We start from the raw sequence: 22,771 nt of genomic DNA, 5'->3' as shown, positions 1-22,771 counted from the left end.
TTTCCCTGACCCCAGCTCTGCACCCACACCCTCCTTACCCCATCTCAGGGTGAGGGGTTGTTTCAGCCCCTCATGGTGCACATGGCATGTGTATCTCTGCTCCTCCCCAGAAGGCACAACCAGAGATGCCCACTTCTGGAAGGTTCCATCCCCAGAAGGTCTGGTCTCCACCAGCTCCGTGTCCTGAGTCTGTTCCTCCCCATCCCTCTGCCAGGTTATGGAGATCTCAGCAGGGTAGAAGCCCAGGGCCCAGCACCTCAGGGTGCCGTCTCCTTTCAGTGTGGGGTGATGGGTCACATGTGCCTTTGGGGGATCTGTGTGGAAGATTTAATAAATCCCTCAATTAATAAGATAAACTGAAATCTGCAAAGACAACGTTAAACCAATGCTGACACTAAACTGTGTCTGTTTGGACAATTCTGTCATCACACTAGTGACCTCAGGTGGAGCTGGTCCCCTCATCACAGAGCTGCACATTTTCCTGGGGGGACTCAGTAGCTAAGAGGGAATCCACATGAGCCAGCAGGTCAGCATGGTCTTCCTCATGTGATGTTCTATAGCATTAGTTAGGTGGTAAAAGAATGAAAGGAAAATAATTTATATATGTTATTAATTCATATCAAAATAAGAAATCAGGTACAAGGCCTACATGAAGGGTGACACCAACTACAGCTTCCACCTTTGAGGCACAACCACTGTGGCTTTCTTGCTGACCAGCATAACTGTCTGTCCAAGTGAACAGAGATCACCAAAGTGTGCAGCAGAAATGTGGTCAACCTCTGACACTCAGCCAGAGAAAATGACTCCCCAAGCCCTGCCTCTGGGGGACAAGATACAAGGTATTGTCACCAGGACCCCTGGAAGTGTGCTATGGAGCCCAGGGCAGCACTCCTTGGGACACAGCGGTGCTCACAGGGGTGTGTGGATCGTCCCTGTCACTCCTGTCCTGGAGCTGCAGAAGACCCTGTCTCTGAGGAAGTTCAATTCCTAATCCACTGAGCAACACTGTGACCTGTTGGGGCTGAGGGAGAGCAGGAGGGCTCTGGATGTTAATATGGCAGAAAACAGTCTAAGCTCACAGGAGCCTTTCTAGTGTAAAGGAAACACTGACTTGTCTAATTATACAGATTACCAGTTCCCCCTGGCTCCTGTGGAGACTGATACAGATGATAAAATGAGGGGGAGAGAGAGAAACAGTATCATCCCAGTGAGGGGGATAAAAAAACGGAGTAAAAGCAAAATGCAACTTAAAAAAAAAAAAATGAAGGAAGAAAAAAAAAAAGAAAAAGCCCCCTACAATTTAGTATTCACCAGGGCACACCATAAGGTCTCACGTGGCCATTCTGGGAATAGACGTAATTGGAGTATGAGGGGTGCAAACCTCAGCCAAAGGGATTTGGGAGAATGTATCTTTGGAAAGTTCTAGAAACTGTGGAAACAGCCTAGGGTAGGGGCGTCCATGTCTCCCATCAGGTAAAGGAGACTTCCGGTCCTGGTGTGTAAGGCTGACACACTCAGATGACAGGACTCAGTTTCCACAGACCCTGGTGTGGGCAGAGACCCCGACCTGGAGAGACCATGGCTGACAGCGGCTGCAGACTGCAGGAGCCACTGTGGTTAGGTCGGGGTCTCCTCTCCCTCCTCTGAGACAGATTTGCAGCTGTCCAGGGAGAAGGCTGAGCCTGGGGATCAGTGTGGTCCCTGCCATGCTGGATCAGGAGACCCAGGGACACTGTCTGCCCTGAGACAGGGGCATGACCCCAGCTGAGGGGTTTCTTCTTCCCCAGGACTGAGCCCAGCCCGAGGGCAGAGGGAGGAGCTGCCCGCGGCCCTGCACCTGTGCGCTGCAGCGCGTCCTTCCAGATCTCCAGGTATCTGCTCAGCGACTCCACGCACTCGCCCTCTAGGTAGGCCCTCCGTATCTCTGCAACACCAGCCTGCTCCCACTTGCGCCGGGTGATCTGCGCCGCCGTGTCCAACGCCGTCCACGTCGTCAGGTCGTCGTTCAGGGCGATGTAATCGCGGCCGTCGTAGGCTTCCTGATTGTACCCGCGGAGGAGGCGCCCGTCCGACCCCACATCACAGCCGTACATGACCTGGATGGTGTGAGAGCCTGCGGGGACCCCTCGGTCAGCCCCGCCCAACAGAGGTCAGCCCCGCCCACCCGAGGTCAACCCGGCCATCAGAGGTCAGCCCCGCCCACCCGCGGTCAGCCCCGCCCCGCGGCCCCGCCCACCCGCGGACTCCCCTGAACCGAAAGGGAAACCGGGTCCCGGTCCCCGACTCCTCCCGGACCTCAGACCCGGGACCCGGGGCGACTCCGGCCCTGACGTAGGGACGTGGAGGGGTCGTGACCTCCGACCCGCGGTCACTCACCGCCCTCGCTCTGGTTGTAGTAGCCGAGCAGGATCCTCAGGTTCTCTCGGAAAATCTGCTCGGCATTCTTGGCTCTCCGTGTCTGCTCCTCCCAATACTCCGGCTCCCGCTCCACCCACGGCGCCCGCGGCTCATATCTCGCAGTCTCCGCGTCGCTGTCGAAGCGTTCGAACTGCGTGTCGTCCACGTAGCCGACAGAGATGAACCGGGGCTCCCCGAGGCCGGGCCGGGACACGATGGTGAAGAAATACCGCATGGAGTGCGAGCCTGGGGGCGGCGCGCGGTGAGACACCGACCCTCTTCCCGGGACCCCGGGCGGGTGCGCGGGCCGGGAGGGGAGCAGGGCGCGGGGCTCGGGACGCGGTGGAGAAGGGCGGGAGGGTCTGGCTGGGCGACGCGGGGTCGCGGCTTCCCCGGGGCCGCCCCCGCCCTCCCCGCAGAGTCGTTTCCCTCCCGACCCCGCACTCACCCGCGCGGGTCCGGGTCGGGGCCAGGGCGGCCGCCAGCAGCAGGAGCAACGTGCGCGGAGCCATCGCCCCCATCTCGGATCTGGGGCGTCTGAGTTCCGCGGGCTGCGTGGACTTTATAGCCCGTGACCGCGGCGACGCTGATTGGTTCTCCGGGATCTCGTCTTCCAATGGGGGTGCGAACAGGACAGTTGTCATCAGTGTCCGGGCAGAAGGACCCGACACAGGTCAGGAGCTGGAGAAGTGAAACTGGGCACCTGGGGATCCCCAGCCCTGGGCTTCCACCCCAGACCTCACCGCCTGGGGACTGAGACTTTGCTGAACCCTGTGCTGCGGGACGGAGCGCTGTGTGTCATGGTGTCTCTGACCGGCGTGAGGACAACTGTCTCCTCATGTTAGTCAGGATGAAACCTAAGAGCACGAAATTTCCAGATGAAATACACACAGCACTTGAAATGAATGTTCACAGAAACAGGTGCTGTCGGAGTCCTGGTGAGGGTGTGGGGCTGCCGTGGACACCTGCATCGGGAGGTGACTGGAGTTTTCACAGCTCTGGTCAAGCACTTTTGACCCTGTGTTATCTGTGACTCTCCGTGCTGGAGTCCCACTCTCCTCTGCTTTCACTTTCTACTTCAGTTATGTGTGGCTGGGATTTGAAGACATCAAGTCAACATCCACAGAAACAAAAAATTTATAAATTTATTTTTTTCCACACTACAGAATAGGGATGAAACCTCAAGTCCCCAGTGTGTACCTCTGCCATGAGAATTACCTCTGCCCAGTGTGCACACTGCACAGGCCTGAGGAACTCAGGAGCCAGCTGTTATGAGACCCAGGGCTCCACAGGCCTGTGACATTCATCTCCTTCATCTCATCAGCTCATAAAGTGTGAGTGAAGGTCAGAAAGAGAATGAGAGGTCACAGGTTATGTAACTTCTACCACACCATCGTCATTATTCTGCTTCATCATTAGTTACAGTTCCTTCCTCACTGTGATTTATTCACTAAAGCAACTGTACCATGGCAGTGTGTAGACACAGGGAACCATGGCGTGTAGACAGGGATCAGTGCCCTGCTGTGCTCGGTCTCCACGGGGGTCTCTTCCCAGTGGAGAAGGGGGTCCACTGTGCTGAGACAAAGACCAGGTCCACACAGACATCTCAGGACTATGGACTGAAGATCCATGTAAAACACAACCACCTGGAGCCACAGATGATCATCTGGGGAGAAACACTAGAGTCTGAGTGTAAGCACCAGGCTGTGAAGACACGATCCTGAGTGAAGAGGGGAAAAAAAAATCTCAATTTACAGATGAGATTCCTGAGCATCAGGCTTGGCAGTGGGAGCTGCCCCTGCAGGTGAACACAGGAGCCTGGTCTCTGTGGAGTCTGTGTGGTGCTTGCAGGCCAGCGCCTCTGCTTTAAAGAGAAGCATCTCTCCACTGCATCCCCAACACGCATATTTGCCATTGGACTCCCAGAAGTGACTTTTCTTCTAGAAGATGCAGGGAATCATTCTTCTCTTCAAAAGGAGGAAGAGGAAGGTTGAGGAGAGAACTCAGTGAGTCTGGCCTGGGGGTCTCTCCTGGTGTTTTCTTGTCTTTTTTTTTTTTTTTTTAAGACCAGGCTGGCCTTGAACTCACAGAGACATGAAGCAGGCTTTCTTTCAGACCACCGACCAGCTCCCAAATCATGACAGAGAGACTTATTATTAGTTATGAATGCCTGGCCTTAGCTTAAACTTATCTCTAGTCAGCTTTTCCAAGTCAAGTGGACCTGTTTCTCTTCATCTATGCTTTTCCTCCAGACTTTTTACCATTACGTCCTTCCTTTAGTGTGTCTTACTTTTTGCATCCTATGTGGCTGGCTGGGTAACTGGGTGGTTGCCTGGCTGGCCCATCCTGTCCTTCTCCCCCTTCTTTTCTTCCTCTTCTCTTTTCTCTCTGCCCCAGCCCCGCCCATCCCTCCTCTGCCTAGCCATTGGCTGTTCAGATTTTTATTAGACGAATCAGGTGCCTTAGGAAGGCAAGGTGAGACATGTGTTGTGCTGTGTTCAGTTCATGTGGGTCCGTGGAAAATATGGTTACTCTAGGATGAATTTTAGCCTTCGTGTCGACAGGGGAGTCAGCCTCTGGCCAACTGACCAACTGTAGCTTTGCAAAAAGGATTTTTATAGCTATACAACTTACATCTTTAGCAAGTCAATTTCCATATACCAAAACCTCTTATCTAACGCTGTCCAAAGACACAAATGGCAAAGCAATTGCCAGTTCCAGGACATCTCTGTTTTTCTCCTACAACCAACTTTTGCATAGGCTTTGAACCTTTAGGAAATCATGGTAAGATTTACATACCTCAAGCCTAAGGTACCCTACGCAAAAGGTAGCAGTCACAAAAGGCATATCAAAGCTGGTGCTAACACTCCAGAATCAAACCAGCTGCAGAGTTCTGCTGAAACTCTTGCTACAGAAACAGCAACACATCTTTACATAATTAAACAAATACAACATAAACAAAAGTAACATGTCTTTATATTGTTAAAAAATAATCTTCCACAACAGACTCACCTACCTGTGCATCCCAAGTCCCAGGATTAAAGGCTTGTGTCACACACCTGGCTTAATTACTTTTCTAGGGCTGTGATAAGACATTGTGAACCTGGCAAGTTATAAAAGAAAGTTGAATTTGGGCCTCAATTTTCAGAGTTTGCATCCAGGATGTTAGAGGAAAGGTGTGGTGGCAGGAACAGCTGAGAGCTCACATCTCAATCCACAAGCAAGTGTCGGAGTCACTGGAATAGTGGGGGTCTCTTAAAACCTCGATGCCCAGCCCCAGTGACACACCTCCTCCCACAAGGCCACTCCTCCTGATCCGTCCCAAGCAGTTCCATCAACTGGAACTGAAGTATCCTGTAGCTGGAGATTTCTCTCTGTGTCCCACCAAGCCCCGAAATCCCATAGCCCACTTATAAAATAAACACACAGACACTTTTATTATTTACAAACTGTATGGCTGTGGCAGGCTTCTTGCTAACTGTTCTTGTATCTTAAATTAACCCATTTCTATAAATCTATACCTTGCCACGTGGCATGTGGCTTACCGGCGTCTTCACATGCTGCTTGTCATGGTGGTGGCTGGCAGTGTCTCCCAAACTCAGCCTTCCACTTCCCAGAATTCTCCTCTCTCCTTGTCCCACCTATACTTCCTGCCTGGCCACTGGCCAATCAGTGTTTTATTTATCCAGAATGATGTTCACAACACTTCCCCTTTTCTTTTCTTTTTCCAAAAAGTAAGGTTTTTACTTTCACATAGTAAAATTACCGATAACAAAACAATTACCAAACAAGAATTACAGTTATAATATCCAGTCTATTTATAGTTTATTTGGCAAAATTAAAGAAGATATCCTATCTATCTTATATTTGTGAGTCTAAGGTTTTATATCTAACTTATCTTTATCATAACTAAGGAAAATTGTAACTGTCTAGCTTTATATCAAAGACCTCATAAGGATGTAATACTACCTGAGAAACGGGAGAAGGATGCAAGCAACTTTCAGGTGTCTTGCAGGGTAGACAGAGACAGCTAGCAGCCTAGACAGTCATCCAAAATTCTCTTGTAAAGTTGGGGCATCTGTCTTCAGCCCACAGGCCTAGAGTCTCTCAGTCACTTATTTTAGTGTCCTGTAGAATGTCTGGTAGTTTCCTCTGTGAAGCAGGAACCTGAAGAACCATTTTGTCAAGCAAAGTTCAGTGGTCACCTTTTCATGGATCTTGTATGTCGAGTGAGTTGATCAAGCAGTCCAGGCAAGAAGTTTCTTTCCCAAATGGCTATTTTTGCCAAGGTGAAGATAAACTCCATATGGAGTGTCTTCGATGTCCATTCTTCTCTCTGAAGTAAATCGGTACTGCCAGGAGCAGACACTGTCCAAAAAGTCTAAATTTTTAAAACATTTTAAATGCCATATTCTGTAGGTCTTTGAAGTATTTGAAGATTACCTATCTATCTGAAATATATCTATGTATACCTAAAAGACTTCGCTAACATGGCTACGAGTATGATTGTGGTGGTAATCTAATTGTACTGAAATGTGATTTTGATTGTATGTTAATAAATAAAGTTGCCTGGGGCTCAGAGCTATTAGAGCCATAGCAAGAGTGTAGCGGTGGTGGCACACGCCTTTAATCCCATAAATCTCTGTGTGTTCAGGGATACAGCCAGCATTGGAGACATAGGCCTTTAAGACCTAGGGGGCTGTACATTCAGACAGTGATGAGGCAGTCACGTGTTTGGGTTTACAACCAATGAGAAGGCAGAACAAAATAGTATAAAAAGACGAACAGACAGGATATAGATCTCTTTCAGGAAGCTGGGACAGCAGGAGGGAGGGTGAGATTTTAGATCTGAGCTCTGACCTCTCGGCTTTCTCTTTTACTTTGTTTCTGTGTTTCTTATTTAATAAGACGGTTGGTTACATCTACATATGATTATCACAGATGACTCATTAGTAATCTATTTTTTAATTATCCATTACAATTTTAAATGAACTGTGCAAACATAACACCTCAAACAAGAGTAGAAATATACACACAGTATAACAAAATTAACTTTGAATTTGTATCAATAAACTAAAATCCATAGCAATGTAAAACATTTTAAACAAGTTGTTGCTCTTTAAAAGTAGATTCATTAATCTACCCTTTTATCCTATCATCTCTATATCCTATATATCTATATCATATCCCCTTTTCTTTTTTAGAAAGAGATTGCATTTATAATCAACCTGTTTTAAATAAAAATATTGGGTTTTCTCTGTCCCACACCACAGGGCTTTTTTGATTTGGGACACAAGAATCTCTTAACCTTTTATTTTAGCAATATGTCTGGGTTTAGAGGGGGGTGAGCCAATTCCATCTCCAAAGACAGCTTGGTATATTTGGGAATTTGGGCGTTGCATCTCTTACTACTTGCTGCTGGAGAGGGGGCACTGTATCTTGTGGGGACACAAACTTTTAAGCTTATGGGCGTAGTCCGTGAGGGTGTATCGTCTGAGCCAGTTGCCTTAAAACCATTTTGGATGTTGGATCATCTGGGACATGGTGTCATCAGAGACCTTTCAGGGGGTCTTGGCTGGTGAAACTTGATGTGTCTTAATCTGGAACAAATCTATAGCCTCTGGCTTTCTGTGGAAACCAAAGCAGAGCCTCCTTTCCAAAGCAACATATCCTTACATCCAAATTTTGAAGTCAAGATACTTTTAAAATTTACATTTTTGTTTAACTCAACAGCTTTTACCATCAAATGTTTTCCTGTAGTTAAAAATATCAAAGAGAACATAATCCAGGTTCTCTGTGTGATATCCATTTTTACGGGGCTTATTTTTTATATTAGTATTACTATTTCTTTAAAGACTTTATTTTTTTAAACTATATATTTGTTTATATAACTGTGTATATCATCTTTTTGTCTCTTTCAAGCCATTGTCTATTTTACCCACAGTGTAAACTATTTCATCTGAATCTGTCTTATTGTGAATCTATTGCTTTAAACTGCAGCATTTGTAAGACTGAAATGGTGCTGTGGCTGCTGGCTCTGCCCACTTCAGCTTCCCAACATGGCAGTGGTACGTTTATTGCCAGCTCTGGGAGCCATTGTGGGTCTATGTTTTTATCCAAGCAGCATGTAGCCCAGAAACCTCTTTTTTTTTTTTTTTTTTTTTTTTTTTTTTTTTTTTTTAAACTAGCAAAGGCTAATTCCACCACACAGCAGCAGGGTAATGTGCTGCTTGTAGATGCCTCATTCCCGCCATATTGCAGGTCAAGTGCAAATGCCAGTAACCCGCCAGTAACACTTCACAGCCAGAGAAGCGGGACAGTCGTCCACAATCATGGAATCTACTAGTTTACCATGTTCTCCACCACCCTGAAGCAGCTGACCTGTTAGGAAAATGGAATGGTTCAAATGGTGCTTTTCATGGCCCAACTGCCTGGCGACAAATAACTGACTCAGAGGCTGAATATGAATTATAAATGCTCAGTCAGTAGCTCAGGCTTGTTACAAGATAACTATTACATTTTAAATTAGTCGATATGCCTTATTTATACTCTGTCACATAGTGCTACTGTTATTAACATGACACATTCATCTCCTACTCCCTCTGCATCTGGCTGGTGTGGGGGGCGGCTCCCCACCAACCCCACAGTTCCCCAGAGTTTTCTTGAGTGAGAGCAGCAGGAATTATTAGATAGAAGGATTTAGATTGTGGAGATAAACAGATAGAAAATACAGGATAGCCTCTCTATTCCAATGAGACCTGACTGCCTCTGCCCTAAGCTATTTTTAGAAATGCCAAGAGGTGGAGCAAAAGACCTCCCCTCAGCACAGCCACGTGCAGACCATCCCAGACACCTTCACTCAAGCCTGTAGTCCAATCATCCTCTCTGTGTGGACCTGCTGGGTAAAGTCACGAGGAACCTGAAAACGGGCTCCCACACTGGTGACTCCTGACTCCACCCTTCACCTTCCCATCATCCTTAATTTGGTCACCCTGTATATGCTTCCTGCCTGGCCAAGCCAATCAGCATTTTATTAAACCAATTTGAGTGACAAATCTTTACAGTGTACAAGAGGATTGTTCCACAGCATTTCCCCCTTTTTTTTCTAATTAAAAAGAAGGTCTTAACTTTGGCATAGTAAGATTATATACAACAAAAAGTTATTAAGAATTACATTAACACTAGCTAATCCATTTGCATTTGGCAAATTAGAGAAAATACTTAATTATCTATTTTATCTTGGTGAATCTAAAGTTTTGTATCTAATTTACTTTCTATTTTAAATAAGGAAAACTGTAATTACAACAATTACTCTTAAACTCCATCAAAGACCCTAGAAGGGTGAAATGTTACCTAATGACAGGGACATGACAGTCAGCCACAGTTCCTGAGTAATGCTGGGGCATCCATCTTTGGCCTACAGGCCTATCATGTCTGACAGACTTTTCTGTGAAGCTGGGAATTGTGAAGGACTGTTCTACCTTCTCTTGGTAGTTTGGCAGTCACTTTTCTTGTGTCCTGCTGGTCCAGTTTGGACAGTAACTGTCAGCAATTGAAGCAAAGGCAGTTTACTTGCCCACATGGGTAGCTTTTGCCATAAAGAAGACAAACTCCACACAGAGTTTCTTCAATGTCCCTAATATTTTTTGGAGTATATTGGTGAAGCCAGGAGCAGACATGTCTCACTGTCATGAAAAGTCTAAGTTATTAAAACGCATTAGTGCCATATTCTGCAGGTGTTTGAAGATTACCTATCTATCTGAAATATATCTTCGTATACCTAGAAATCCTAACTAACATGGCTATAAATTTGACTATTATAGATGAATAACTTTTTTGTGTTTTGTTTTGTTTTTTTGGGACAGGGTTTCTCTGTGCAGCTTTGCAGCCTGTCCTTGAACTTGCTCTGAAGACCAGACTGGCCTATAACTCAGAGATCTGCTTCTGCCCTCCCAGTGCTGAGATTAAAGGCATGTGCCACCACTGCCTGGTCTTATTAATATGTATTTTTAATTATATATTACATTTTTAATTGAGCTGTAAAAACACAATAACAAACAAGAAGAGAAATACACATACAGTATAACAAAATTAACTTTAAATTGGTATCAATCAACTAAAATCCATACCAATGTAAAAATATTTTGAGATTAACAATTGTTTTTTGAATTAAAGTAGATTCAATAATCTGCCCTTTCTCCCTATTATGAGAATCTACCCTTTTTTACATCATTTCTATATCATATCCCCCTTCTTTTTTTGGAAAAAGATTGACTATAACCAATAATAATTTGTAAACAGCCCTCCTTAAATGAAATCAAACATTTATAACCAATGTTTTGGGAATGTGGGCACAGTTTCTAGACTACTTCCTATTGATTGGTGGATGCTGGAAATCTTTGAGGGACCCTGAGAAAATTAGGATAATTGTTAAGTCTTGGCTGGAGTATTTTGTGAGGCTGGATCACTCATTCATCATCATTGAAAGTGTCTTGAATGTTGGATCATCTGGGCCATTTTTATTGGTGTCTGGTCCCCTTGTTTTGAAAATATATAAACTTTTAAAGGTAACATACATATCTGTATTAACACAAATATAAACTGTGCATTGTACATAAGCCAGCCAAAGATAACTTTTTGCTTTATGTTTGAGCAGGTAAAATACATGTCATGTGTCTTGTAGTTACTTTAAGTTTATTTTCTCATGTCTGTAGTCAGGATTTCATGGGGTCTTCCTTGATTAGATCTGATTTTCCTTAACTCAAAATGAATCCATAGCCTCTTATTTCCTATGGAAACAAAAGCATAAACTCTCCCCCAAGGTAACAAATTTTTGACTTAAATTTTGAAGTCAAGATAATTTAAAATATATAGGTTGGTTTAATTTAGGAGCTTTCACAATGAAATATCTCTCACCAATTAACAGTCAAGAAATCTAAAGACAACACAATAAAATATAAAATTTAGACTTGCGTATTTCCCATCCTTACATGGCTTATCATATTTTTTATTACTCTATTTCCTTTTTAAGGACTTCACTATTATTTTTAAATCATCTTTTTAGTCTATGACTATTTCTATCCTTTCTTTTCTCTCTCCCAAGCCTACACACATTTTTCAAACACATTGTGACCCATTTAGAGGCCTTTTTGCCCGAGTCTGTCCTTACTGTCTCTTTGACCCTTTTTGTCTGAATCTGTCCTTACTGTGTCTCTTTGACCCTAAATCCGCCACGCAGAGCACAGCTGGAGACGCCTCTCTGTGCCGTGGCCTGTGTCAGACTGCAGGAATCTGCCATGCTGCAGCTCAAGCCCATATGCCACAGCCAGGGGACCCGTCTCTGTACAGTGACTCACATGAGAGACATGAACTATGAAGCTGCTCTTGGCTCCATTTTCTGTGTGTATAGACCTTTTTTTTAACATATATATATATATATATATATATATATATATATATATATATCTCAGGTTTTATGTGGATTATGTGACCTATGTTGGGCCACCATATATAAACAGCACTTTTCCTGTCCCAACTGCCTGGTCCTAAATAACAGACTCAGAGGCTGAATATGAATTATAAATGCTCAGTCAATAGCTCAGGCTTGTTACTAGCTAACTCTTACATTTTAAGTTAACCCATATGTCTTATTTATGCTCTGCCACCTTTATTAGCATGGCATGTTCGTCTCCTGCTCCTTCTCTATCTGACTGGTAACTCCTGACTCTTCCTTCTCCTTCCCATCATCCTTTGTTTGTTCACCTTGACTAAACTTCAGCCTGGCTACTGGCCAATCAACATTTTATTAAACCAGTTTGAGTGACAAATCTTTACAGTGTACAACAGGATTATTCCACAGCAGAATGGCCTTTTGAAGACACAGTTACAAGTAGTCAGGTAGGTGACAGCAGACTGGATGGCTGAGCCAGGGTCTCTAGAAGGTGGTATATGCTTTGAATCAGCGTCCAACATATGGTATAGTTTCTCCCATAGCCAGGATCCATGAGTCCAGGAGGCAGAATGGAAACAGTTCTACTCACTCTCACCCCTAGTGACCACTAGGAAAAATTTTCCTTCCTGTTCCTGCACCTTAAGTTCTGCTGACCTAGAAGTTTTGTTCCAGAGTGGAGAGGACTGCCACCAGGAGACACAATAAACATTCCACTGAAGTGGAAGCTCAGACTCCTCCTGGACACTTTGGACTTCTGATGCCCTTCAGCCAACAGACATAGAAAGGAATAATAGTGTTAGGAGATGTGATTGAGCCATATTTCCAAGGGGAAATTAATTTGCTTCTCAGCAATGAAGATAAGAAAGATTATGTTGCCAGGCAGTGCTGGTACACCTCTTTGGTCCAAGCATTCAGGAGGCAGGGGCAGGTGAACCTCTGAGTTTGAGGCCAGCTTGGTCTACAGTGGTTCCAAGACAGCCAGGGATACACAGAGAAACCTTGTCTTTAAAAACAAAGTGTCTTAGTTAGTGTTCTATTGCTGTAAGAGACACCATGACCACAGCAACTCTTATAAAGAAAAACAGTTGGCTGGGCGGTGGTAGTGGTGCATGCCTTTAATCTCAGCACTGGGGAAGCAGAGGCAAGTGGATCTCTGTGAGTTCGAGGCTAGCCTGGTCTACAGAGCGAGTTCTAAAATAGGCTCCAAAAATTACACAGAGAAACGCTGTCTTGAAAAACCAAAAAGAAAAAAGAAAGGAAAGAAGGAAGGAAGGAAGGAAGGAAGGAAGGAAAATAAGAAAAAGAGAAAGGAAGGAAAAGATGCTTATAGTTTCAGAGGTTCAGTCCATTGTCATCACGGCAGGCAGATGTGGTGCTGGAGAAATCTCAGAGTTCTACATATTGATCCACAGGCAGCAGGAAGTGAACTGTGCCTACACTGAACAGCTACTTCCTTAAATCTCCCCAAATCTAATATTTCTATAGGATCCCACTAAATGTCTTAAACTGTGGGGTGCCTATTGTCTCTTGGTCATTCTTGTATTGTAACTGGATGAACTGGTTGGTTTTCTAATAACCGTGGGCCCCTCTTCAGTTTCATCATGTCGTGGTGTGGTAGGTTCTTATCTAAGTTCCTCTCTCTATGTCTGAATATTTTTCTTATTTTCATTTTTTTTCTCTCTCTTTTTTTTTCCAGAGCTGAAGACCAAACCCAGGGCTTTGCGCTTGCTAGGTAAGCGCTCTACCAGTGAGCTAAATCCCCAACCCCCTTATTTTCATTTTTAATCTTTCTAAGGCTTGTATTTTATCAATCAACTTTTCATATTTGGCACAAAAAGCCACTATGACTATTATGGATAAAATATGATTTACCACCAGGTGGTGGTGGCAGCGGTGGTGGTGCACGCCTTTAATCCCAGCACTCGGGAGGCAGAGCCAGGCGGATCTCTGTGAGTTGGAGGTCAGCCTGGACTACAGAGTTCCAGGAAAGTCACAAAGCTACACAGAGAAACCCTGTCTCAAAAAACCAATATATATATATATATATATATATATATATATATATATATATATATACACACATATACATATATATGATTTACCTGCTCAAACATAAAGGAAAAAATTATCTTTGGCTGGCTTATGTACAATGCACAGTTTATATTTGTGTTAATACAGATATGTATGTTACCTTTAAAAGTTTATATATTTTCAAAACAAGGGGAATGTAAACTTGTACAACCACTGTGGAAATCAGTATGGCAGTTTCTCAGAAAATTAGGAATCGAACTACCTCAAGACCCAGCCATCCCACTCTTGGGCATATACCCAAGGAATGCTGATTCATACCATAAAGATACATGCTCAGCTATGTTCATAGCAGCACTATTTGTAATATCCAGAACCTGGAAACAACCTAGATGCCCGTCCACGGAAGAATGGATGAAAAAAATGTGGTACATATACACAATGGAGTACTACTCAGCAGAGAAAAACAATGGAAGCATGAAATTTGCAGGCAAATGGATGGAACTAGAAAAAATCATCCTGAGTGAGGTAACCCAAACCCAGAAAGACAGTTATAGTATGTACTCACTCATAGGTGGATTCTAGATATAAAATAAAGAACAATCAGACCACAACCCATAGAACCATGGAGGCTATATATATAGCATGGAGGTCCCTAGGACGACTGTGGCTTATAATAAATTTCAGTTTTACTCAATTATTGAAAAAAAATAGCCAAATGAATGGAAACACATGAACTATGAACCAAAGGCTGAGGGGCCCCAGCTGGATCAGGCCCTCTGAATAGGTGAGACAGTTGATTGGCTTGATCAGTTTGGGAGGCAACTAGGCAGTGGGACCAAGTCCTGTGCTCATTGCATGAGTTGGCCATTTGAAACCTGGAGCTTATGCAGGGACACTTGGCTCAGTCTGGGAGGAGGGGACTGGACCTCCCTGGACTGAGTCTACCGGGTTGATCACAGTCCTCGGGGGAGGATTTGCTCTGGAGGAGGTGGGAATGGGGGGGCAGGCTGAGGGTAAGGGGAGGGGGTGGGAAGGGGGAGAATAGGGGAACCCGTGGCTGATATGTAGAACTGAATGGTATTGTAAAATAAAATAAATATAAAAAAAAAAGAAAGAAAGAAAGGTGGGGCTCCGCTGGAACTGGAGGGCTGTCCAGGAGGTGACATGGGGGGGGGGGGGAATGTAGGAGCATAAAAAAAAAAGCTCCTTCAGCAGAAATTTGAACTTTTTGTTTGGTGATCTCAGCTTGAGGAAGGTGTCGGGTGCAGCCCTGGGACTGTCCTGCAGCCCTGCAGCTCCCAGAGGGCACCGGCCTGTCTGTTCCTGCAGCTAATGAGTGGGATCCTTGTGGTCTTTCTGAGCAGTGTCAAAGAACAGGAGTCAGAGAGAATCTGATTTCAGTGGGTTTCTGTCTGGGGAAGATGATGGAGTCAGAGGGCTGTCTGTAGTGGGCAGAGGGGTGTAGCACAAATCCTAATTGGTCTTAATAATAAAAACCCAGATCCAGATATATCAGGTTCAAAGCTGAAAAATCAGAGAAGCTGAGCAGCGGCCACTAGAAAGACTTCTTACCTCTAAGAATCCTCAGCCAGAAAGAGATGATCCTGTCTCTCGGAATTCTCGGGCTGAATGGGCCCTAGTCCTCAGCTGAAAGGGCCAAACTCCTGTCTCCCCTGCCTTATGTTCCTGTCTTCAACCAGACATATCACTCCTGTCTCAACCTTCCTAGTGCTGGGGTTAATGACGTGTGTACTTCCCAAGTACTGGGAGAAAAGGCATGAGATCCCAAGAGGTGGGATTAAAGGTGTGTGCCACCACTGCCTGCCTTTGTTTCTGTTTTAGATTAGATTAATCTCCTTGTAGTCCAGGGTGGCCTGGAACTCACAGAGATCCATCTGTCTCTGCCTCCTGAGTGCTGTCACTGAAGGTGTGTGCCACCTCTGCCTGGCCTCCATAGCTAACCCTGTGGCCGGCTCTGCCCTCTGGTCAGCAGACAGACTTTGTTTGTTGATCACACACAAAATATCACCAGAGGGGAAAGCGGTGGACACTGTGCTTTGCCACCAAACAGGACTTGGCGGCCCCAGTTCCCCTCGGTAAGTCCTGCATCCCAGCGTGGTTGGCTCCTGGCTCTCCTTTTCCCTCTGTGTGCATGTCCTCACTAGTCCCCTCTGGTCCCAGGGCTGTCTCCTGGCAGCTCCTTTGACTCACATTCAGGACTTCTTGGAGGTCTGCTGCTCAGCGACCACTTCCCACCAGTGTGGGGACCGTTCTCAAGACCGTGAAGCCTTGTCCTCCTGGAGGAGGTCAGCAGCCCGTTCTCAGCACACTAGAGGCCTCAAGGCATGGGGTTCTCAGCTTCCTTTTACCCTGTTTGCCATCTGGGAGGGAGACCCCAGGCCCAGCAGCCTCTCCTCTGCCTAGGAGGAGGAGGACTGTGATTGCTGGAGATACCAGAGCTGAGGGGTTGGAGTCTGAGCTGTGGGAGGGGGAGGCCTGTGATTGGTGGAGATACCAGAGCTGAGGGGTTGGAGTCTGAGCTGTGTCTCTCACTGCACCAGACCCCTGCTTCCAGGGATCCTCTCCCCTGCAGAGCTCCTGTACACCTGTGACCTCTGCTGTCCCAATGATGCTGTCCCCCGGCTTCTGTCCTTCAGGCTGTCCCTTCCTGTCGTTATTACTAGGGAGTCTGATGCTCCGTCTCCCCCCCATGATGGACCATCACTAGGAGGGGCCTAGCCCAGAAGGCCACACTGCACTGTAGCTTCCCCAACACCCCGTCCTCCTGGCCAATGAGCTTCAGTGTGGGTTTATTTTATTTTTAACTAAAAAATGGTATCTATTTATTGCCTGGCTAGATGGCTCAGTAGTGAAGAGCACCTGTTACTCATGCAGAAGACCTGGGATCAGTTCCCAGCACCCACATGGCAGCTCTCAGTCCTTCCTGTCCTCTGTTCCAGGGGACCTGATGCCCTCTTCTGACTTGTGTGTGCACCAGGCATAGATACAGGCAGGGGAATTACTCAAGCACATCAAATGAATGAATTTCAACATTTGTAATTGAAATTTAAAATTCCAGTTATTTGTTTATTAATGAGTGAGTGAGAGAATGCTAAAGGACTGAGGTCAGAGGAGAATGAACAGGAGTCAGTTCTCTCCTTCCCCATGTGACTCCTGGATAGTGAACTCAGTCCTCAGTCTTGGTGGAAAGTGTCTCTACCCACTGAACAATCCTCTAGCTTGTGGATTTATTTTCAAATGCCTTTGAAAAGGTATCAGTTAACCAACAGTCACACACAGCTGGAGTGCACTGTGATGTTCTGAAGCATGTGTACATTTTGGAGTGATTATGGTGATTGTCTTATTAACAACTTAGTATAAAATGGCCCTATCCCGTCCTCACTGGCAGCTGCCGCTGTCCGTCTTTCTGCCCTCTGTCTCTCTGTCTGACTGCCTCTGGAGCCTCACTTAGTGGAACCACACAGTGTCTGTCCCTGTGTGGCGGGCTATTGTCACTTGGCACAGTCTCCTCAGATCCGTCCACAGTTCAGCATTTGGTGGATCCTCCCTGTCTGTTCATGCTGACCCAGTCACTGTTTCATTCCGACCATCAGCGTGTGGATAACTGGGTTGTCTCCACCTCTGGATGTTGATGACACTGTTGCTATGGACCTGGAGTCTCATCTGTTGTCCAAGTTGACCTTGAACACTTGGCAATCCTCCTGCCTCACCTTCCAGCGCTGGGATTGTGGGTGTCGGTCACAGTGCCTGGCTGCCTGTTTGGTTTTCCAGGCACTCATGGTTGTGAAGTGGGATCTCACTGCACTTGCTGGCATGTCTGTAACTGGCTGATATCGGGTCTCTCTTGCTCACTAGCCATTGTCTGTCTTCTAAAGACAAGGGATGGACTTTTTGTTGCTTCTGGGTTTCAGAATTATCTTGTATTTGTTTATTCTGGATGAGGGATCGAGTCCAGGGCCCTACACACAGTAGGTCAGCACTGTAATGCCGACCCACAACTCCAGCCTAGGAAGGGGAGGCGTTTCCTGATGCAGAATTTTGTTATGAAGTCAGTCTGGTTGGGCTGTGATGCTCCTGCCTCAGCCTCCTGAGCACTGGGATGACAGGTGCTTTCCTAACATGTCCTGCCTTTGGTGTCTCTTCATCTTTATGTATGTCCTCTGTGTTCATCTCTGAGCAGACAGGAGATTTTCGGCCACTCTCAGGGTGACATTTTTATGGCTGTCCTTTGCTTCACAGTGTTTCAGTTTTTAGCCCAGAGTACGTGTGTGTGTGTGTGTGTGTGTGTGTGTGTGTGTGTGTGTGTGTGTGTGTGTGAGAGAGAGAGAGAGAGAGAGAGAGAGAGAGAGAGAGAGAGAGAGAGAGAGAGAGAGAGTTTTGAGTCACATCTGTGAGAATGTTATCAATTCCTGCATGAAATTTATCACCATCACACTTTGTTCTAAGATTTTGGTGTGGGCTTTCAGGTTAGGTTCAGGACTCAGGTTCAGGGCTGTGCCATGGTAGAACCCCAGGGCTCTGCACGACTTAGAAGACATTCTGTCACTGAGCTTCATACAGCACTGTGCTTTTTGGAGATGGCCTAAGGGAGGGGACCAACCTCATGTGTCTGCATGTGGATGTCCAGTTCTCCCAGCACTGAGTGTTGAAAAGACACTGACCATTGGGGAACACTGCCACCTGCCTGTCCCCAGGGTACCAAGCAGGAGCATCGTCCACACCTAGGATTCAATATGTCCGAGTGGATGCACTTTGTGCCCACCCCACAGAGATACTTTCCTCTGGGGTTCAGCCTCACTCTTCACATGTGTGGTGCAGCCTCAGCACCTCATGTCTCCTCTGTGTCTTTTCCCCAGATCTCCCTCCCACAGTCCAGGATGACTGCACAACAGCAGCTCTGTCCTCCCTACTCCTGCCCTACCAGTGCTCCCACCACCTTTGGCCGTGGGTCCTCCCACCGGGACCCTTCCTGTGGCCCCTCCATCTGCTTTGGCCTTCTTCCCCTCCCATCCCCCTCAAGGCAGCTTCTCCCCTGCACACCCCGTCTGAACCCTCAGGGAGCCTGTGCCCGCCCTGTCACCCGTCACCAGCCCTTCTCCACACTGACCCTCTGTTTCTCAGTCCCTCTCCTTCCTCCCTCCTTCTTACCTTCCTGTGTTGGAACTCGCCTTCATGTCCTTCATCCCCTTGTGTGTTGTGCATCCACAGGAAGTTGAGAACAATAGGACTTTGTGCTGAGCTCCTGTGTGGTCATTTGCTGGGGAAGTGTGGGGGTTGAATAAACACGGCCCCCATAGGCCCACAGGAGTGGCACTATTGGGAGGCATGTCCTTGTTGGAGTAGGTGTGACCTTATTGGAGGGAGCGTGTCACTGGGGGCGGGCTTTGAGGTCTCAGAGGCTCAAGCCATGCCCAGTGTATCACTCTCTTCCTGCTGCCTGGGGATCCAGATGTGAAACTCTCAGCTCCTTCCAACACCATGTCTGCCTTCATTCCACTGTGCTTCCCACTCTGATGATAATGGACCTCTCAATGTGAGCCAGCCCTAATTAAATGTTTTCTTTTATACAAGTTTTAGACCCCAGTCATGGGGTCTCTTCACAGCAACAGAAACTGTGAGTCAGGAAGTGTCCTTCATGCTTTCCTCTTCCCCAGGATCTCACCATCTTCTTTACAAGCTCACAGTGAGGTCCCAGGCTGCAATGGTGCAGTTTTTCACCAAGGCTATTTAGGACTTTAGGGCAAGTCTTCCTGTACCTGACCCTGAGAAAGGCAGGGAGGAGTCCAGTGGAGTGTGGCAGGAACAGGGCTGGCAACTGAGACCCTGGAAACAGACACAGGAGTTGGCACAGGGTGAGAAGGAACTGAGAACGACCCTGTCCAGTGGCCATGTCCTGCAGGAGCACAGAGGAGGTGAGCACAGAGGAGGTGAGCAGAGAGGAGGTGAGGGCAGAGCAGGTGAGCACAAAGGAGGTGAGCATAGAGAAGTTCAGGGCAGAGAGGAGGTGAGAACAGAGGAGGTGAACAGAGAGGAGGTGAGCACAGAGGAGGTGAGCAGAGAGGAGGTGAGCACAGAGCAGGTGAGCACAGAGGAGGTGAGCAGAGAGGAGGTGAGAACAGATGAGATGAGCACAGAGGACGTGAGTGCAGAGGAGGTGAGCGCAGAGGAGGTGAGTGCAGGAGAGAGAGGGCACAGCTTCCTCTGGAAGGGGGTGGATATCAGGACCGGGTCTTCTCATTACATCTAGATGGGACTGGGTAAGGAAGGGGGTGTGAGGGGCTCATTCGCAGGTGACCCCTGCCCTCGCAGGCACAGTGGACAGGAAGTGGACACAGAGGGTGGGCTCTGGACTGCGCTGTTTCACATGAGCAGGAAGAACCATGGGAGAAAGGATGCCTGGGATGCAGAGGTCACTGCTGTCTGGGGGCGGTCTCTCATTCCCTGTGGAGACCTGGGGCTGGGAGGTCACAGAGGACAACTACACCAGAGGCTTCTGGGATTTCTGTATGCCTGGAAGCCCTTCCTCTCCTGTGACCTGGGACCCACAGCTGGATGGTGCTCTTGTCCTCGCCTCAGACCCTGGCTGTGAGAGTCACCAATGACTGGGGTGGAGATGTCACTGGAAGCAAGCCCCACTGTGGCTCTGTGCAGGGACAGCTGTGTAGAAGACTCCAGAAATACTTCCGCTCTTGGACAAGTTTCCAGTGCAGAGCAGGTGACCTCCCAATCCCTGGAATCCAGCTAAGCAATCCTCCCCTGCTCAGTGGGATCCTTGTGAGCTCTGAGAGGGTTTGCATCACATCTATGAAAACCAGCAGCTGAAGATTCTCAGGTCCAGGGTAAGAACCTGAGGCATCTGGACCTAGGAGGTGAGGCTCAGCCAGAGCAGAGGCTGCTGGGCCAGGGTCCTGGCCCCCTCCCTGCAGACTGTCCTTCAGGGAGAGCCCTCAGCTGTCCTCACAGACATTCATACCTTTCTTCAGAAGCACAGGGGGGGGGCACTGGGAGGCCTCCTGCCTGTCCTGTGGGGTCAAGAATTAGAGTGAGGACACACTGGAAGAGGGGCTGGGTGGGTCACTGAGGCGTTCTGCAGGCCGCAGAGGGGAGAAGACCGAGGCAGTTGACTGCCTCCTTAGAGAGAATCTGGGGTCACCATGCATCTCATCAGCTCTGCCTTCTCCAGAGTCCCCAGCAGGGAACGGGACCCGCAGTGTGGCCTTGGAGGGAACTGTCCATCTCCCATGCTTGGCTTCAGCCTCTGTTGTAAAATGTCTCTCTGACTGGGCTCTGGAGGGGTCACCCCTGAGCATGGACACCCAGAGTCTCAGGAGGTCTGCCCTATGGGAGTGGGACCCACAAGTCATGGGTGACAATCAGGATTCACAGGAGAAGAGGGAGGGTCAGCTGCCATGTGGAACTCAGCAGGGTCAGCAGGGAGGTTGATTTTGTGGGGTAACTCACAAGTGAAGGGATAGGTTACAGGGTCTGGGAAAGGTGTAGCACAGTCCAGAGGTGTTCTCTGAGGAACTCTGCTCGGTCTACTTCCAGCATTCATGGTCCAGGAACCAAGAGAGCTCCCCCATCTGGATCTTGGGTCTTCAGGGGTCCTTTCCAGCTCCACCTTCTAGGCGTGACAGTTACCAAAGCCTCAAAGGGGGTCTATTTCCAGGTCAAAGCTGGAATGGCTACCTACTACAATCAGATTGGGTTTTTCATGATGGCCTTGAATCCCAGCATTTGGGAGGCAGAGACAGGTGCATCTCTGTGAGTCTGAGGCCAGCCTGATCTACACAGAGTTCCAGGTGTCAACAACAATTTCTGCAAAGAAGCTGTGTCTGCAAAGCCTGATTGGTTAGACCTGCAGTGATGTGGAGAGGTTGGGATGATGCAGGTCCAGAGGCTAATTATCTTATCTTGGACTAGCCTCAGACTCCTGAAGAGCCATTTCTTGCCCACCTCTGAGTGGAAACTAACACCCAATGACTAATAGATAAAAACTTTTGAAATCTATTAACTTAGTGGCCACTGACTTATACTAGTCCCAAAACTAAGACTGTCACCAAATAGCATCTGAGGCCTGTAGGAGGGAATTCTTCCTCTTGCTGTAACCACCTCTCATATTTCTGCCATTGTGTTTGAACAGTATCTTGATCTGTGACTTTCTTTGTTCTGCTACTAGGAAAACTTCATGCAACTGCCTCCATGTTGGAACATGGAGTTTGGGGTGACCTAAATCCATGGTCACTCAAACATGGCTCTGATGTTTTTCTATTGGCTTAGTGGCTGCACATGAATCTACTGATATTTTAATTATTGTCTGCGACCCCTCAGCCCCTCAGTCAGTTCCCTCCTGGCCATTCAGGACACGGCCTGATGGGGCTAGGTTTCCGATATGTAGGTTTAAATTAAACCTCTATTGTTCTATTTATCAATAAGACTCAGGAATCAAAGGCTGGGGTGAAAACCTGCTAGTTCAGAGAGGCTGAGTAGCAACTAGGACTCTTCCCTCTTCCCAGACCCTAGAGAAGCTCAAACTCCAGTCCCTGCCCTTTCCTTCCTGTAAGTCTTTTCTATCCAATTTGCTGGCTTCTCTATGGCCAGTTCTTGTCAAGTAGTCCCTGGTTTCACCCTGATTCAAGGTATAACTTTATTGGGTGGTCTCAGAAATGTCAGAGTGCGATCAAAATACCCCACAACATGGCTCTACAATAAACAATGTGTTATTCCCTTTGATGCCAGAGCTGTGTGTTTGGATGACACAGGCCAGTCAGGGCTGCCCTGTGAGACTCTGTGGAAAGAAAACAAAATGGGGGAAGCTGGAGTGGCCTCTCCAGCGCCCTTCACCTCTGAAAGTGTTGAGTTCCCTTTTCT

The 22,771-nt window shown here is 47.2% G+C and overlaps 1 protein-coding gene, 1 long non-coding RNA gene and 1 pseudogene across 6 annotated transcripts in view; 1 reads left to right on the top strand and 2 right to left on the bottom strand.

The window, feature by feature from the left end:
- Nucleotides 1–2,970, bottom strand: part of LOC102926614 (H-2 class I histocompatibility antigen, Q10 alpha chain-like) — a 139,416-nt gene extending 136,446 nt beyond the window's left edge. For 3 of the 4 annotated variants that reach the window (XR_013046698.1, XM_076557300.1, XM_076557301.1), the window contains exons 1-4: nt 2,846–2,947; nt 2,377–2,643; nt 1,838–2,113; nt 39–314 (exon numbers count right to left, since the gene is read on the bottom strand). Coding sequence is in view for 3 of the 4 variants with exons in the window: in XM_076557300.1 (XP_076413415.1) it covers nt 39–314; nt 1,838–2,113; nt 2,377–2,643; nt 2,846–2,918 (892 nt within the window). In the remaining variant the exon portion in view is untranslated. Of the gene's footprint in view, nt 1–38; nt 315–1,837; nt 2,114–2,376; nt 2,644–2,845 lie in introns of all 4 variants that reach the window. The other variant, XM_076557299.1, reaches the window with a different exon arrangement.
- Nucleotides 1–22,771, bottom strand: part of LOC143269903 (H-2 class I histocompatibility antigen, Q10 alpha chain-like) — a 175,075-nt pseudogene that overhangs the window by 136,446 nt on the left and 15,858 nt on the right. The window lies entirely within an intron of this gene.
- The window catches only part of LOC143269911 (uncharacterized), a 124,292-nt gene that overhangs the window by 90,254 nt on the left and 11,267 nt on the right, over nt 1–22,771 (top strand). The window contains exon 2 of the long non-coding RNA XR_013046706.1: nt 13,545–13,580. This is a non-coding gene — a long non-coding RNA (uncharacterized LOC143269911). The remainder of the gene's footprint in view (nt 1–13,544; nt 13,581–22,771) is intronic.

Source organism: Peromyscus maniculatus, chromosome 21 (genome assembly GCF_049852395.1).
Source record: "Peromyscus maniculatus bairdii isolate BWxNUB_F1_BW_parent chromosome 21, HU_Pman_BW_mat_3.1, whole genome shotgun sequence".
In the NCBI taxonomy this organism is placed as follows: Eukaryota; Metazoa; Chordata; class Mammalia; order Rodentia; family Cricetidae; genus Peromyscus; species Peromyscus maniculatus.
Note: the sequence above shows the minus strand (reverse complement) of the source record. Positions and strands in the feature narration are given on the sequence as shown.